The sequence below is a fragment of the Mus caroli genome, unplaced genomic scaffold (genome assembly GCF_978045245.1).
Source record: "Mus caroli unplaced genomic scaffold, Mus_caroli_1 scaffold_2, whole genome shotgun sequence".
Classification (NCBI taxonomy): Eukaryota; Metazoa; Chordata; class Mammalia; order Rodentia; family Muridae; genus Mus; species Mus caroli.
Genome location: NW_028227257.1, coordinates 120,236,529 through 120,249,113, shown reverse-complemented (window position 1 = coordinate 120,249,113; position 12,585 = coordinate 120,236,529). Strand labels below are relative to the sequence as shown.

General features: G+C 45.7%; 1 protein-coding gene and 1 long non-coding RNA gene across 3 annotated transcripts in view; one reads left to right on the top strand and one right to left on the bottom strand.

Moving 5' to 3' along the window:
* Ly75 (lymphocyte antigen 75) overlaps positions 1-8,459 on the bottom strand; it is a 127,844-nt gene extending 119,385 nt beyond the window's left edge. Inside the window, exons 1-2 of one of the 2 annotated variants that reach the window (XM_085834883.1) lie at positions 8,294-8,459; positions 1,040-1,411 (exon numbers count right to left, since the gene is read on the bottom strand). In XM_085834883.1, the coding sequence (XP_085691009.1) occupies positions 1,040-1,411; positions 8,294-8,387 (466 nt within the window). In that variant the 5' untranslated portion in view covers positions 8,388-8,459. The remainder of the gene's footprint in view (positions 1-1,039; positions 1,412-8,293) is intronic. The other variant, XM_085834884.1, reaches the window with a different exon arrangement.
* A 62-nt stretch (positions 8,460-8,521) lies between these two features.
* The window catches only part of LOC115032789 (uncharacterized), a 28,976-nt gene continuing 24,912 nt past the window's right edge, over positions 8,522-12,585 (top strand). The window contains exons 1-2 of the long non-coding RNA XR_003838422.2: positions 8,522-8,630; positions 9,335-9,463. This is a non-coding gene — a long non-coding RNA (uncharacterized LOC115032789). The remainder of the gene's footprint in view (positions 8,631-9,334; positions 9,464-12,585) is intronic.

Here is a 12,585-nt window from a genome sequence, read left to right as displayed (position 1 = left end):
GTTGGGAGTAAAAATGATCAAAATATATTGCACTAAATTCTCAGAGTAAAGTAATTTTTTTTTTAAACTTGAAGACTCTTGGTAATCTAGAGCAAAGATCATGACAATATTGATATACTTGATTTTGGAAATGGCCAAAGAAAACTTGAAAGTTAGAATGACAAATCAGAAATACAAAGAGCAACATGGGACACCTATGCCAAAGATGAAAGTATTACAAACACTAGTGAGGCACTCAAAATAGTTCTATTATATTAAAATTCCTAGGCATGAAAAATAAACCACCTCTTTTCCTTTCTTATATTTTTAAATTTAGGGTTCGGTTAATATTATTAGATTATGTGCCTTTAGCCTATATGAAATATTTCCTGTCAGCATAGCATTTCCTAATGGCGTCGCAGGAGGGAAATGAACAAGGCATAGGAATTCAAGTTCTAAGTTTACCACACCAAAAGGCTGCATGACCTACCACACCTCAGCTTTTCTAGCCCTGTCTACAAAGGGGAAGGGTGGGGTACCGTTAGGTGTGGTAAGACTGTAGCTCACAGTGACTGCTCATTGTGACTTTATTTAAACTGAGTTGTGTGTGTTCAGTTGTGGGGAGCCGAGGAAGTAGTGCCCAGTGAATAAATGACAAGGGCACAGCCAGGTCTAGACCAATGCCTCAGAACCACAGGAAGTTGGCAAAGCCGTCTCCATAATGGATCAGGCTCAGAAAGATATGGTTCAAGTACGAGTGATTACCAACCAGGGACCGGTGTGTGCAAAACCTTCAGCTCCCTTCTCCTGGATGTTTACAGCCTGACATGGCTAGCCCACAGAGGTTTGCCACCAGGACTAGCTAACCCCTCTCCCTGCACTACCCCTAATAAATGCACTGGGCTTCTGGGATACTTCAGTAGTTGGTGCCACTCCATCAGACTGCACTCGGCTCCCTTTCACCCCAGTCAGGTTTCCAGGACAAAGCTGTGCTGGGTATGGCATTTAAATGAAACAAACATTACAGCAAAAGAGTCAAAGTCCCTCTCTGGTAACTCACCGTGATAAGGCTGGGCACAAAGGTTTTCCTCGGAGCCTCCCTTCTTCCAGACATCAGATGTATTCGTACTGGCTACGGCATATCCATCTTTCAGAGCTAGCCTGTACTGGGCAGCGGTGTACAGCGAATGGTGCTCACATTTCCACCACAGCATGACGGTGGAGTCACAGCTGAACATTCGCAGGTTGTCCGTGGCTTTGGTAATATCGAGGCCGAGGCACTTCTGGGATTCCAGGTGAAAGAGGCGGTGCTGGGACACCCACTTCCACAACGCGTTGTTAGTTCCACTACAGTCCTGGGCCACTACCCAGTCAGACAGCGGCTGGATGCACTTGCCAGTGTTTTCATGGACGATGGTGAATGGATCATTACCTGGGTTGAGACAGTAAGGGGAGACACTTTGGGTCTCGGAGTCACGTGACAAACGCACCTTGCTCCTGCTTGTTTGCTGAGGAGTCTGATTAACACTAGACTGCATCCCCGCCTTGGGCTTGGTAAACTCACGAACCTCACAAGAAGTGAGGGTCACAGTATGCCCTAAAGCCAGTCTGCCTGGGCTCGGACTTTGCCTCTGCTGTGCTACCTATGAGATCAGAGCAAATTATTTAACTTTTGTGCTTCAGTTTTCTCTTAAGTAAGGCTGTACGTACTTCACACTGTGGATGCAAGGATACTGACATGCGCAGATCCACGTCAGTAGAGAGTAGAGTGTGTACATGATTTTTCTAGTCCATAAAAGGTTCCCTTTTCTTCCACAAGTGGTCTGTGGCCAGGGTAAACGCATCCTGAGTAACAGCTCTGTCTTGCTGTTTTGGTTTCCACAGCACAGTGGTCAGGCCATCAGAACCTGTGCTCACTTCAGCTTCTTCCCCCTTACCAATGGCGAAGGCCAAGGCTCTAAGTTCCCGGGCTTAGTACAGGTTCCTGTGGCCATGCAACGGGGGTGAAGAGGGTGGGAGTGGGGTCTACATACAAACCACTTCTCCTGAGCCTTCCGTGGAAGCTGTACATAAATGGAGGGAACCCTTCTGAGAAGGCAGGGGTAGAAAAACTGGGGTAAGTAATGGGAGAAAATAGAGGATCTGGGCTCTGAGGGCAGGGAACCTGTGGCCAGCCCCACGGCAGCACTGCCAGGAGAGTCGGAGGCTGGGGATTCACCAAGTAAATCACCCAAAGGAGGCCAAACCCTGGGTTCCAGGAATAGCCTGCACTACCAGGTCTCATGTCTCGCATGTGTGAGCAAGAGAAAATGGGAATTAACCTGTGGAAGCTAAAGACTAGAGATGAGGCCTCTTTAGCTGATCTCCCTGCACTCTGAAGGAGCTGGGGAAGATCTGGACAGAGGTGGAGATAAAAGCATTGACACCTTAATAGGATGGGATCTTGGAATCAGATTTAATTGAGTTTCTGAAACCAAAGTGATTTGGTGTTTCTTATACACCTGAGTCTGAGGACCAGGATTTACATATATTACAGTAAACCACAATGAAACACATTGGTCAGCTCTTTTACCAAGAAAGAAAAGAATGGCCTAGATGGTCATGTTGATGAGCAGAAAGCTGGACTATTTTAGACAAGTTTAACAGTCATTGTCAATGAACCAGAGTTCAGCAGAACAGCACGCAAGGTCTGGTTCCCAAAAGGTGTTTTCATTTTGAGTTCAGCTTTACTGTTGCTGGGTTTACAAACGGGGGAAATTTTCTCAAGTCATGGGTTAAATTGTTAAAGACTGTCCTGCCAGGCACCGTTGGCTAGACGGGAAATTTCACAACATAAGTCATAGCTACAAAATTCTATCTGATCGTGTGAACTTTGGATGGAATTTTTGTTTTGTTTTCTTGTTCTGTCTCAAGTAGCAGCCGTAAGACAAAACAATAAGGAACAACAGAGAAAACCTTAAAGCAGTAGCTATTTATTTCTGCTTTCAAATTCGAATTTAAAGGGATTACAGAGTATTGGGTCACTGGGTGAAAGCACTCGCCTTGCAAGCATGGGGAACTCATTTCGAATCTTCAGAACCCACTAAAAGCTGGATGGGAAGCCTGAGCATTTGTAATCCTATTTTTTTTTTTAATTTATAATCCTAAGGCAGGGGCAGGAGGCCCCAGGGGCTCTCAGATCAGCTAGCCTGGCATAAATGGTAAAAACCAACTAACCAACCAACCAACCAACCAACAAACATACAAACAAATAAACAACAAAACGCCACACAAAGAAAACAACCAAGATAATCCTATCTCATATGAGGTGTAAAGTTGGGACCAACACCTAGAGTTGATCACTGTCCTCCACGACGACAGTGTGTTGGTGAGCAGTGTGCGTGTATGTGCACATACACACAAATAAAAAACAAAACAAAACATTGCACGGAGCTGCTGTTAGGCAGGTTGGTAGAGCAGCTGCTGTCCTTTCTTCTTTGACACCCTCTGTCACTCTTTCTTTGATGGTCACAGGTAGGGGGGACAATGAGTCAAAAGGAAGATTCTCCTAATGTGCTCCTCCAACATAGTCACTTGCCCCTCAAATACCTGACTTACTATCTTCCACATCTCCAAAGTATCTCAAGCTACAGCAGATAAGGGACATCTGTTGCATGTGGTTCCCCACCACCCCCCAAAGTTGTTTGCTGACCTCCATAGGGATAGTGTGTGTCCCTTAAATCCCTAATTCAGATGAAAGCTGTGGAATGATTAAAAAAAATCATTTCCAAGCCAGGCAGTTGTGGTGAACACCTTTAATCCCAGCACCTGGGAGGCAGATACAGATGGATCTCTGTGAGTTCGAGGCCAGCCTGCTCTACAGAGCAAGTTCCTGGACAGCCAGGGCTACACAGAGAAACAGGTAAGCCATTCCAGAGCTAGCATCCCATGCTTTCTCTAGGTAACAGTGTCCTAGCTCCCCAGGTCTTACGAACCTTTGCTCAAGTCATTGCATGTTCTTGCAGACACCCACATTATTAGCTCATACCACTGTACTGCTAGTAGCATCTGACGTCATTCTAATTTCATTTATAACGAACATGTGGAGTTAGTCAAGAAGGCCTCGTTTATCAACACTCATCGGAAGAAAGTTTTACTTTTCATTTCTACACTTACGGTACTTTCAGGACACTTGTAGACTTAGCATCTCCGTCGGAACCGGACTGCAGTGAAATGTGGCGTCACATGGAGTGGTAAAGGAGGAGAGGCTAAGTGTCTTAAGTGATTTGTGCTTTTGAATGTAGGTGTGCGTGTCAGACTAAACCCATGCTTGAACTGAGTATGTAGTCAATATCAGTGCTTGGTACTTACACCAAATGAGACTTCTCAGGACAACCATTCATAATTAATGATTGAAGGAACTTGTCATTAGCTTTCATATATAATGTATGTGTAAGCATTAATAAATAATATATTTGCTGCAGAAGAGCTTTATTTGTTCATAATTAGTTTTCTCTATCATTCTTAGCCCTGAGCAACAGCTGTTCAGTCTACCTGCTTTGTGGCGTTATGGGACTGTAGATTGAAGAGTGGGGAGGAAAACTGATAAACTCGAAATAATTTCTTATTTAGAAAAATTATTTTATAAGGGCCTATAAGCCATCTGAGAAATGTATTGCATTTTGGAAAGGTAACTACAAATTGTAGTGATTGTTTCTGTGGTGCTGGGCACCACAACCAGCAGCTTAAGCCTGCGAGACAAGCATTCTTGCACTGAGATCTTTCCAAGGCCCAAACTGGATTCCATCTCTAGCTTTATATCACATCCTGTCCACTTTCCATCTTTGCACTGCTCTTCAATGGAGTTTTTACATTCATCTCCAAATTTGTGTTTAGGACAAATCTAAAGGGCAGTGGTTGATGGTAAGAAGCCAAACATAACTTGGAGTCCTTTTTATATGCTTCATATTATATAGAGATTTTAGTGAGGCTTAGGGGAATAGCCAAAGAGCACTGTCATTATTACATTTTATTTGTTTGTTGAGACAGTGTTTCTCTGTGTAGCCCTGGTAGTCCTGGAACTTGCTCTGTAGACCAGGCTGGCCTCGAACTCACAGAGATCCGTCTGCATCTGCCTCCCAAGTGCTGGGACTAAAGGCGTGTGCCACCACTGTCTGGCTTGGAAATTATTTTTTTAAAAATCATTCTTATTTAGATCAAAGAAAATCATCTCTTTTAACATTTTCTTATTTTCCAATCTCTAGGGCCAAATTTTAGGCCTGCACAAAGAACTCTGCATATCTTGGGAGGGACACTGGATATGAGCATCTATCAATTATAAATGCAGAGGAAGGGAAAAGGCACCGGGAAGCAGAGAGGACAAGGATGCTGACACCGATCATTCCCAGGGAATCCTCACAGCTTACGTTGTTAAACGTTGTATAGTCTCTGTCAAGTGTAAAGAACATAGAGATGTAGGAGGACAGACACAGCAGTGTGAGCTTGCTACTCAAACAAGTCTTGAAGAGACAATTGAGTCATGGCGGTAAACTAGGTATCAGAGAGCAAATAATTCTAGATTGGATGGTAAGGGTGAGATGCTCAGAAATTCCCAGATTAGTGGTTCTCCTGTGACCCTCTGATACAGTTCCTCATGGTGTAGTGACCCCAACCATAAAGCTATTTTTGTTGCAACTTCATAACTGTCATTTTGCTATTGTTATGAATCATAATATAAATATCTGTGTTTTCCAATGGTCTTCAGCAATCCCATGAAAGGGTCATTTGACCCCTAAGCCCCGTGTTGAAAAAATGCTACCCTAAAGGATCACATTGCTCCACGCTGTTAGATCTCCAAGGAAGCAAAAAAAGTAAGCTTGGCCTCTCCCCAAGAACAGATACATTTTCAGCATTTGGGTGGCCAGGCTTGCCCAAGCTCCCTGCATACACATGACACAGTGAATCTAGCACCCTGAATCTGACCCACAGCTACACAAGCTAATAGAATAGATAGAAGCTCAAACTCCAGTTCTGGGCTAGAGAGATGACTCAGTGGGTAAGAGTGCTTGTCAGTCAAGCTTGAGGACTTGAGTTTGAAACCTAAGCACCCACATTAAATTAAAAGAAAGAGAGGGGTTAGGGTGGGGGCATGACTCCAAATTCCTGCAACCCCACACTTGTGAGGCAGCGACAGGTAGATAGATCCCAGAAGCTCCATGGCAGCCAGCCTAGACAAAATGGTGAATTTGGGATTCAGTGAGAGACCCTGTCTCAAGAGTATAAAGTGGAGAGTGATGGAGGAGGAGATGGGTCCCCTTCTCTGGCTTACACACACACACACACACACACACACACACACACACACACACACACACACACAGACAGAGAGACACACAGAATAAAACTCTCAAACCTCTCCTTGTGTTCACCCCAGTATGAGGCTACAAGCCTGGCCTGAGGATGAGAGAAAGCCACCCAGGACAGCTGTTAGAAGTGCAGTAGAGGGGCTGGAGAGGTGGCTCAGCGGTTAAGAGCACTGATTGCTCTTCCAGAGGTCCTGAGTTCAATTCCCAGCAACCACACGGTGGCTCACAACCATCTATAATGGAATCTGATGCACTCTTCTGATGTGTGTGTGTGTGTCTGAAGACAGCTACAGTGTGCTCATATAAATAAAAATAATTAAATTAAAAAAAAAAGAAGTGCAGAAGAAGGGATGGAAATGCCTGTGGGGAACATTTGTTATGGGAACAAACTTAAGCCTAACATTCTCTGCTTTGGGTTCCTGAGACAGGATGGGGTCTGGAGACTGTGGTGCTTCAGTCAGAGTTCCCATTGTTGTGATAAACACCACAACCAAAAGCCGCTTGAGGAGGAGAGGGTTTGTTTCAATTTACAGTTTCACAGCAGACTCTGTCATCAAGAAGTTAGGGCAGAAACTCAAGGCAGGAACGGAAATAGAGGCCATAGAGGATTGCCTTGCTTCCCACGGCTTGGCCAGTCTGCTTTCTTAGACCATCCAGGCCCACCTGTCCCTGGGAGGCCTCGCCCACAGTCTGCTGGGCCCTCTCCAGACTTGTCTATAGGTCAATCTGATGGAAGAATTTTCCCAATCAAGGTTCCTCTACCAGATGACAGTAGCTCGTGTCAGGTTGATGACAAACAAAAAACCCAACAGGGACATTTGGATATTAAGGGAATCTTAAAATGTGTGAAGGAAGCAGAACAGGACTCCCAGATGTAGGTAGAAACCAAGAGAGAAGCGAGGGAAGGTAGCATGCTCTCTGCTGTAGACTGCTGCAGGTAGATTTTTCTCCTCGGATTATGCAACAGACAGAATTGAGCTCTCATATCACTAAAAGATTCTATTATATTATTTCCTTTGGTTGTTCCAGTGCGGAAGGTCAAAGGACCATCGAGAAAAGTCAGTCAAGACAGGACTCATTAAAGGGTAGGTTGATGACACCTACTCTTGCAGGGCACTCTTTCCATAATTCTGGACACCATCTACATCAGAAAGTAACTAAGCGTAGCTCCAGAGAAAGCCAGAGGCATACTCAGAACTTCCTAAAACACATCTTGACCACCTTTTCCTTCTTCACGCAGGTGAGATAGCAGAAGTAGCCGGTGAAGGTTTGCAGCCTGTAGGCTGCCATTTATATAGTTCAGTTAAATAAAAAAGGTCCTTGGCACATCTTTTGTTGAAGCAAAAAGAGAAAGTAAAAGCAAAACTCTAACTGCTAAGTGGGATGGTGCTGCTGGCACTACGGTGAGCTTTACAGAAGGCATCCTTTCCCCACTGACAGGAAGTGACCTGCACTTCTGTTAGGGGCCAGCTGAGTTGGGGAGCATTTGGAAATAATAACCAGATTAGATGAGCCTCTGCTCATGGGGACTGGGAAGGGCATCCTAATACTCCTTCCGGGCTGACTTCTGGGGACAATGGTTGAACCTGATTTCCTTTTCCTTGCGTTAAGTGGGCACAGTAAAGTCGTGATGGCTGGGAGTCCTTGCGGTGTTGGGTGAAGGCTCATCATTGTCCCGGAGGTTCCAAGACGATCAAGGGGCGACAGGGATGTAAAAGGAGGTGGTGAACCCCAGGAAAGCATGATTTCAGGGGACAGTGGAGGACCAAGGGGCAGAAAAGTCTCTGGGAAAGAGCTGTGGGCCTCTTCTAGGCAGAGGGTCCCACATGGCACCACATGGCCTTGCCCAATGCTCTCCTAGGCCAGACCTCCCTGCTTGTCTGCTCCAGAGACACAGAAAGCAAAGCGATCGCGACCCGACCCGAAGGAGGCAAATGCTCAGAGCAGCAGCGTCGAGGTCGCCCGGTTACCTGAGCGCTCAGAAGGCTCCACAAGCCCGAAGGACCGCAGCAACAGCAGGAGTAGCCCCGCCGCCAGGCCCGGGGTCACCCGGCGCGTCCGCATCTCCAGTCCCAAGCCTCTCCTGCCCGCACCAGCTCCAGGGGTGAGCCCCGCCGGCCTCACCACGCCTCTGGGGCAACCTCTGGGGCGCGCAGACCCCGCCTCCGCCGCTCTCGGCCAATCAGAGCTCCGCTTCGGGTCCCGGGCCCAACGGAGGCTTGCAGGAGTTCCCCCCCCCCCTCGGCAGACGTCTGCGAAGGCTCGGGACCTCCAGAAGGCGGGAGAAGTGCACAGGAAAACCACAGGGTATGGGAGTCCACTACCTCTCTTCTTAAGCAAATTTGGGGAAGCGCGGCTCTGTCAGTGTAGCATTTGTCCTTCCTTGTAGAGAGACAAGGCGGTGAGCTAGGGCTTCGGACCTTGGCTGGTTGGAAATGTGCACACAACCAAGGTCACTATGGAGCATGGGGTGGGGTGGGGGGAGTGCACACTTGGATCTGTGGTGACCTCAGTTGTGCTTAACAACATCATAGTCATTTTGGAAGTATGAGTAAAGGTGGAGTAAAAGAACGTTAGGGATTGACCTGAAATTGTCAAACCTTATTAAAAGTGACAGTTATTCCAGCGATTGTACTACTTTTAAGGAGATTTAACTATTGGACCTTTGCAGAGTTTTTTTTCCCCCATTAATAATCTAGTAGTAACAATCCATTTGAAATGTGGAAGTCTGCACCCAGAATCTGAATTCAAGCCCATTTATTCTGTCCCTTGGACAACGCTACCACAAATAGGACAAGTTCCAAACTAACTAACTTGCCTAGAAGTGAAAATTTTTTTGAAATATTTATTGAGTATAGGGTAGTTGAGATAGCTCTCATCCCTGTTCCCCAAAGGTGGCTATTATCCTCGGGATTTGTCTAGGTCTACTTTCCAAGTTCCAACTGCCCAGGTGGTTCCAAACTCATCCTGGTACCATACTTCTCCTCCCATGCTTTGGCCTTTGTGTTTAGTGGCTACGCAGAGCACTTATCATAGTAAAGAGGCACACCTCGATTGCTTTCTGGCCTTATGGAAGAGTTGAAGCCTACACAATAACTTGGGCAAAGTGCACAGGAGGATCAGACAGAGCATCCAGAAAGGTAACTGCTCAACTGGAACTGGAGAGATGGCCGGGGTTTGGGATGGGGAAGTAAAATAGAGGCAAAGAATGCAAAGTGAGCTTGGAGGTCCAGTGTGACTGATAGTAGGGGAGAGAGAGAGAGAGAGAGAGAGAGAGAGAGAGAGAGAGAGAGAGAGAGAGAGAGAGAGAGAGAGAGAGAGAGAGAGAGAGGAGGGAGGGGGAGGAAGCAGTTTCATGACCTTAAGATCCAGACAGCAGAAAGCTTTAGCCCAGCACCTGCTGCTTCTGCAGCTGCAAGCCCTTGCTTTGGAGCCCACCTGACTTGAAGCTCCTTGAAGACGGTGGCTGTCTTTACAAAAATACTTTTTAACTTTAGGGGAGGGGGTTGAGGCTTTCAGGAGAGTTTCAAAGAAGACAATGACCCCCAAAGGAAGCTCCATCTAAGATAAAGTAAGTCCCTCTGCCCTGTGACCCTTGCTCTTTTAACACCAGTACCACCTTTTTATTATTTTCATCAACTTGACTGAACTGGCCTTGTCTGGTCCAGTCTCTCCCAAACTCACATTCAAAGCACTGCTTGAAGCAAAGGAGAAGCCAGCCTTTTCCAACTGAGTGTAACTGGGCTTATCAACCATACTCCAGGGCAGGCACCTTGCCCAGGAGTTCTTGGCCAGCAGGCATGAACTCAGTGGCACTTCTGTGGACTTTTTCTTTCAGTTTGCTTTGTTTGGGCTTGTGTGTGTGTGTGTGTGTGTGTGTTTTGTTTTATTGAGCTTTTGCTGATTTTGATTTTTAGTTTTTTGTTTGCTTTGTGCTTTTTTTCGTTTCCGTTTTTATTGTTGTTTCTTGTTTCTTATTTTGTTTTGTTTGAAAGGGGGAGAGAGAGAAAGAAAGGACATAAAGGTTGGGGAGTACAGAAGGTGAGGAGGAGCTGAGAGGAACCTGGAGAGGGAAAAAATGATCAAAATCCATTGTATGAAATTTTTTATAGTAAAAGAAAAAGAAAGCGCTTCTTCTTTCTTTTCAAAAATACAAAACCTTGTTATGCGTGTCAGCCTGGCCTTGAACTCCCAAACCTCCCACCTTAATGCTAGAAGAGTAAGTGTGTGGCTCCACAGCAGGGCTAGGACACCCCACACGCCCTGCCTTATTTCCATTCTTTTCTTTTCTTTTCTTTTCTTTTCTTTTCTTTTCTTTTCTTTTCTTTTCTTTTCTTTTCTTTTCTCTTCTTTTCTTTTCTTTTCCCTTCCCTTCCCTTCCCTTCTTTTTTTCTCTTCCCTTCTTTTTTTCTCTCTTTCTTTCTTTCTTTCTTTCTTTCTTTCTTTCTTTCTTTCTTTCTTTCTTTCTTTCCTTCCTTCCTTCCTTCCTTCCTTCCTTCCTTCCTTCCTTCCTTCCTTCTTCTTTCTTTCTTTCTTTCTTTCTTTCTTTCTTTCTTTCTTTCTTTCTTTCTTTCTTTCGAGACAGGGTTTCTCTGGCTGTCCTAGAACTCACTCTGTAGACCAGGCTGGCCTCAAACTCAGAAATCCGCCTGCCTCTGCCTCCCGAGTGCTGGGATTAAAGGAGTGCACCACCATGCCTGACTCCATCCTTTTCTTAACTCTTTAATCAGAATTCACATTTTATTTAAACCTATCTATTAAAGGCACTCGGAGTATGCCCTTCAAATATCTGCATAACAGTGTATGTTCAGTTCCCTCAGCAGTTAACACTCGGTGCCCCCGATGCTATTTATCCCTTTGGGTCCATGTGCACAGATATGCTGCTGAGGTTACAAAACGTCAACAAATATTGTCAGTGGTGACATTAGAAGGAGCTATATCTTTCAGGCCTTCTCCGTCACTGTCATCTTCTCTAAGAAATCTATTTTTCTGGACTGATTGGGCTAGATGACCTTCCGTTGCCACAGGTTTCCTAGACACCCTGACAGACCCTGGCACTTCTGGATTAGATAATTATAGTCTGCCTCCTCACTTTCTTCTGCCTCGTCCTCCCTCCCTCCTTCCTTCCCTCTTCCCACCTTCCCTCTCTCCCTCCCTCTCTCCCTCCCTCTCTCCCTCCCTTCTTCCCTCCCTCTCTCCCTCCCTCCTTCCTTTCCTCTTCCTTTCTCCCCTCTCTCTTCCCTCTCTCCCTACCTTTCTCCTTCCTTCTTTCCCCCTCCCCTTCCCTCCCTCTCTCTCCCTTCCGTCTTCCTTCCCTCTCCTCTTCCCTCCCTCTTCCTTTCTCACTCTTTTTCTCTCCACCCCACTTCTCTCTTCCGCCTCCTCCTCCTTCTCCTCCTCTGACCTCCAGAACACAAGCACTATGGGGAAGTGACTGTGACTATTATTGACTTCTAAGTTTGGAGTGCCTGGCATAGTTTCCTGGATGAATGAGTGAATGAATGAATGATAGCAGATGTCTCATAAAATGGTTCAGGCCACAGGAGTTTATTATATTTGGAAGAAGGAAAAATGAATTTGGGCAACATGAAGGGTCTTCAGACCTGGACTGGATGTCCTCGGGTGGCTGTGTCAAGTCTGAAAAAGCAGTGAGGAGAAAGGACACTACCAGCTAAAGCGATGGTGAGAAAACAGTGAGAATGGCATGGTATCTGCTGACCCCTGGCTACCCACCCACCGGGCTAAGCATTTCTCATAGTCAGTCTAATTTGGTAATCGCCCTATGGAGTAGGCCTTCCTGCCACCCTCTTTTCGTAGATGTGGAAACTAATATAACAGGAAGGATTGATACCCGGGCCAAGGTTAATAACCACAGTGAAGATATCAGTGGCAATCTCGGGGAAAACCTTGAATGAGTGTGAGAGATAACATTTAATTAAGTACAATAAAGTAAGTTGCCAGTAACAATTAGGGAGGAGGAGAAGTGAACCCTTGGGCCTTTGAAAATCTTGCTTTTCCTGATAAAATATTCTGTACCTAAAAATGAAAAGTCTATGTACTGTGGGTTTCTTCTGACCATGTCCACCTTTCCTCCTGTACAGAGGTAATCACTCCTCTGAATTTTGTATCCGTCTTTTGTGAATCTCTTTTCAGTGTTGGGAATTAAACTCAAGGCCTTATATATGCCCAGTGTGCGCTCAACCACCAACCTTAGACCCCAGTTGATTATTCCTTTCCTGGTAGTTGGTTTTTCTTTCATAAC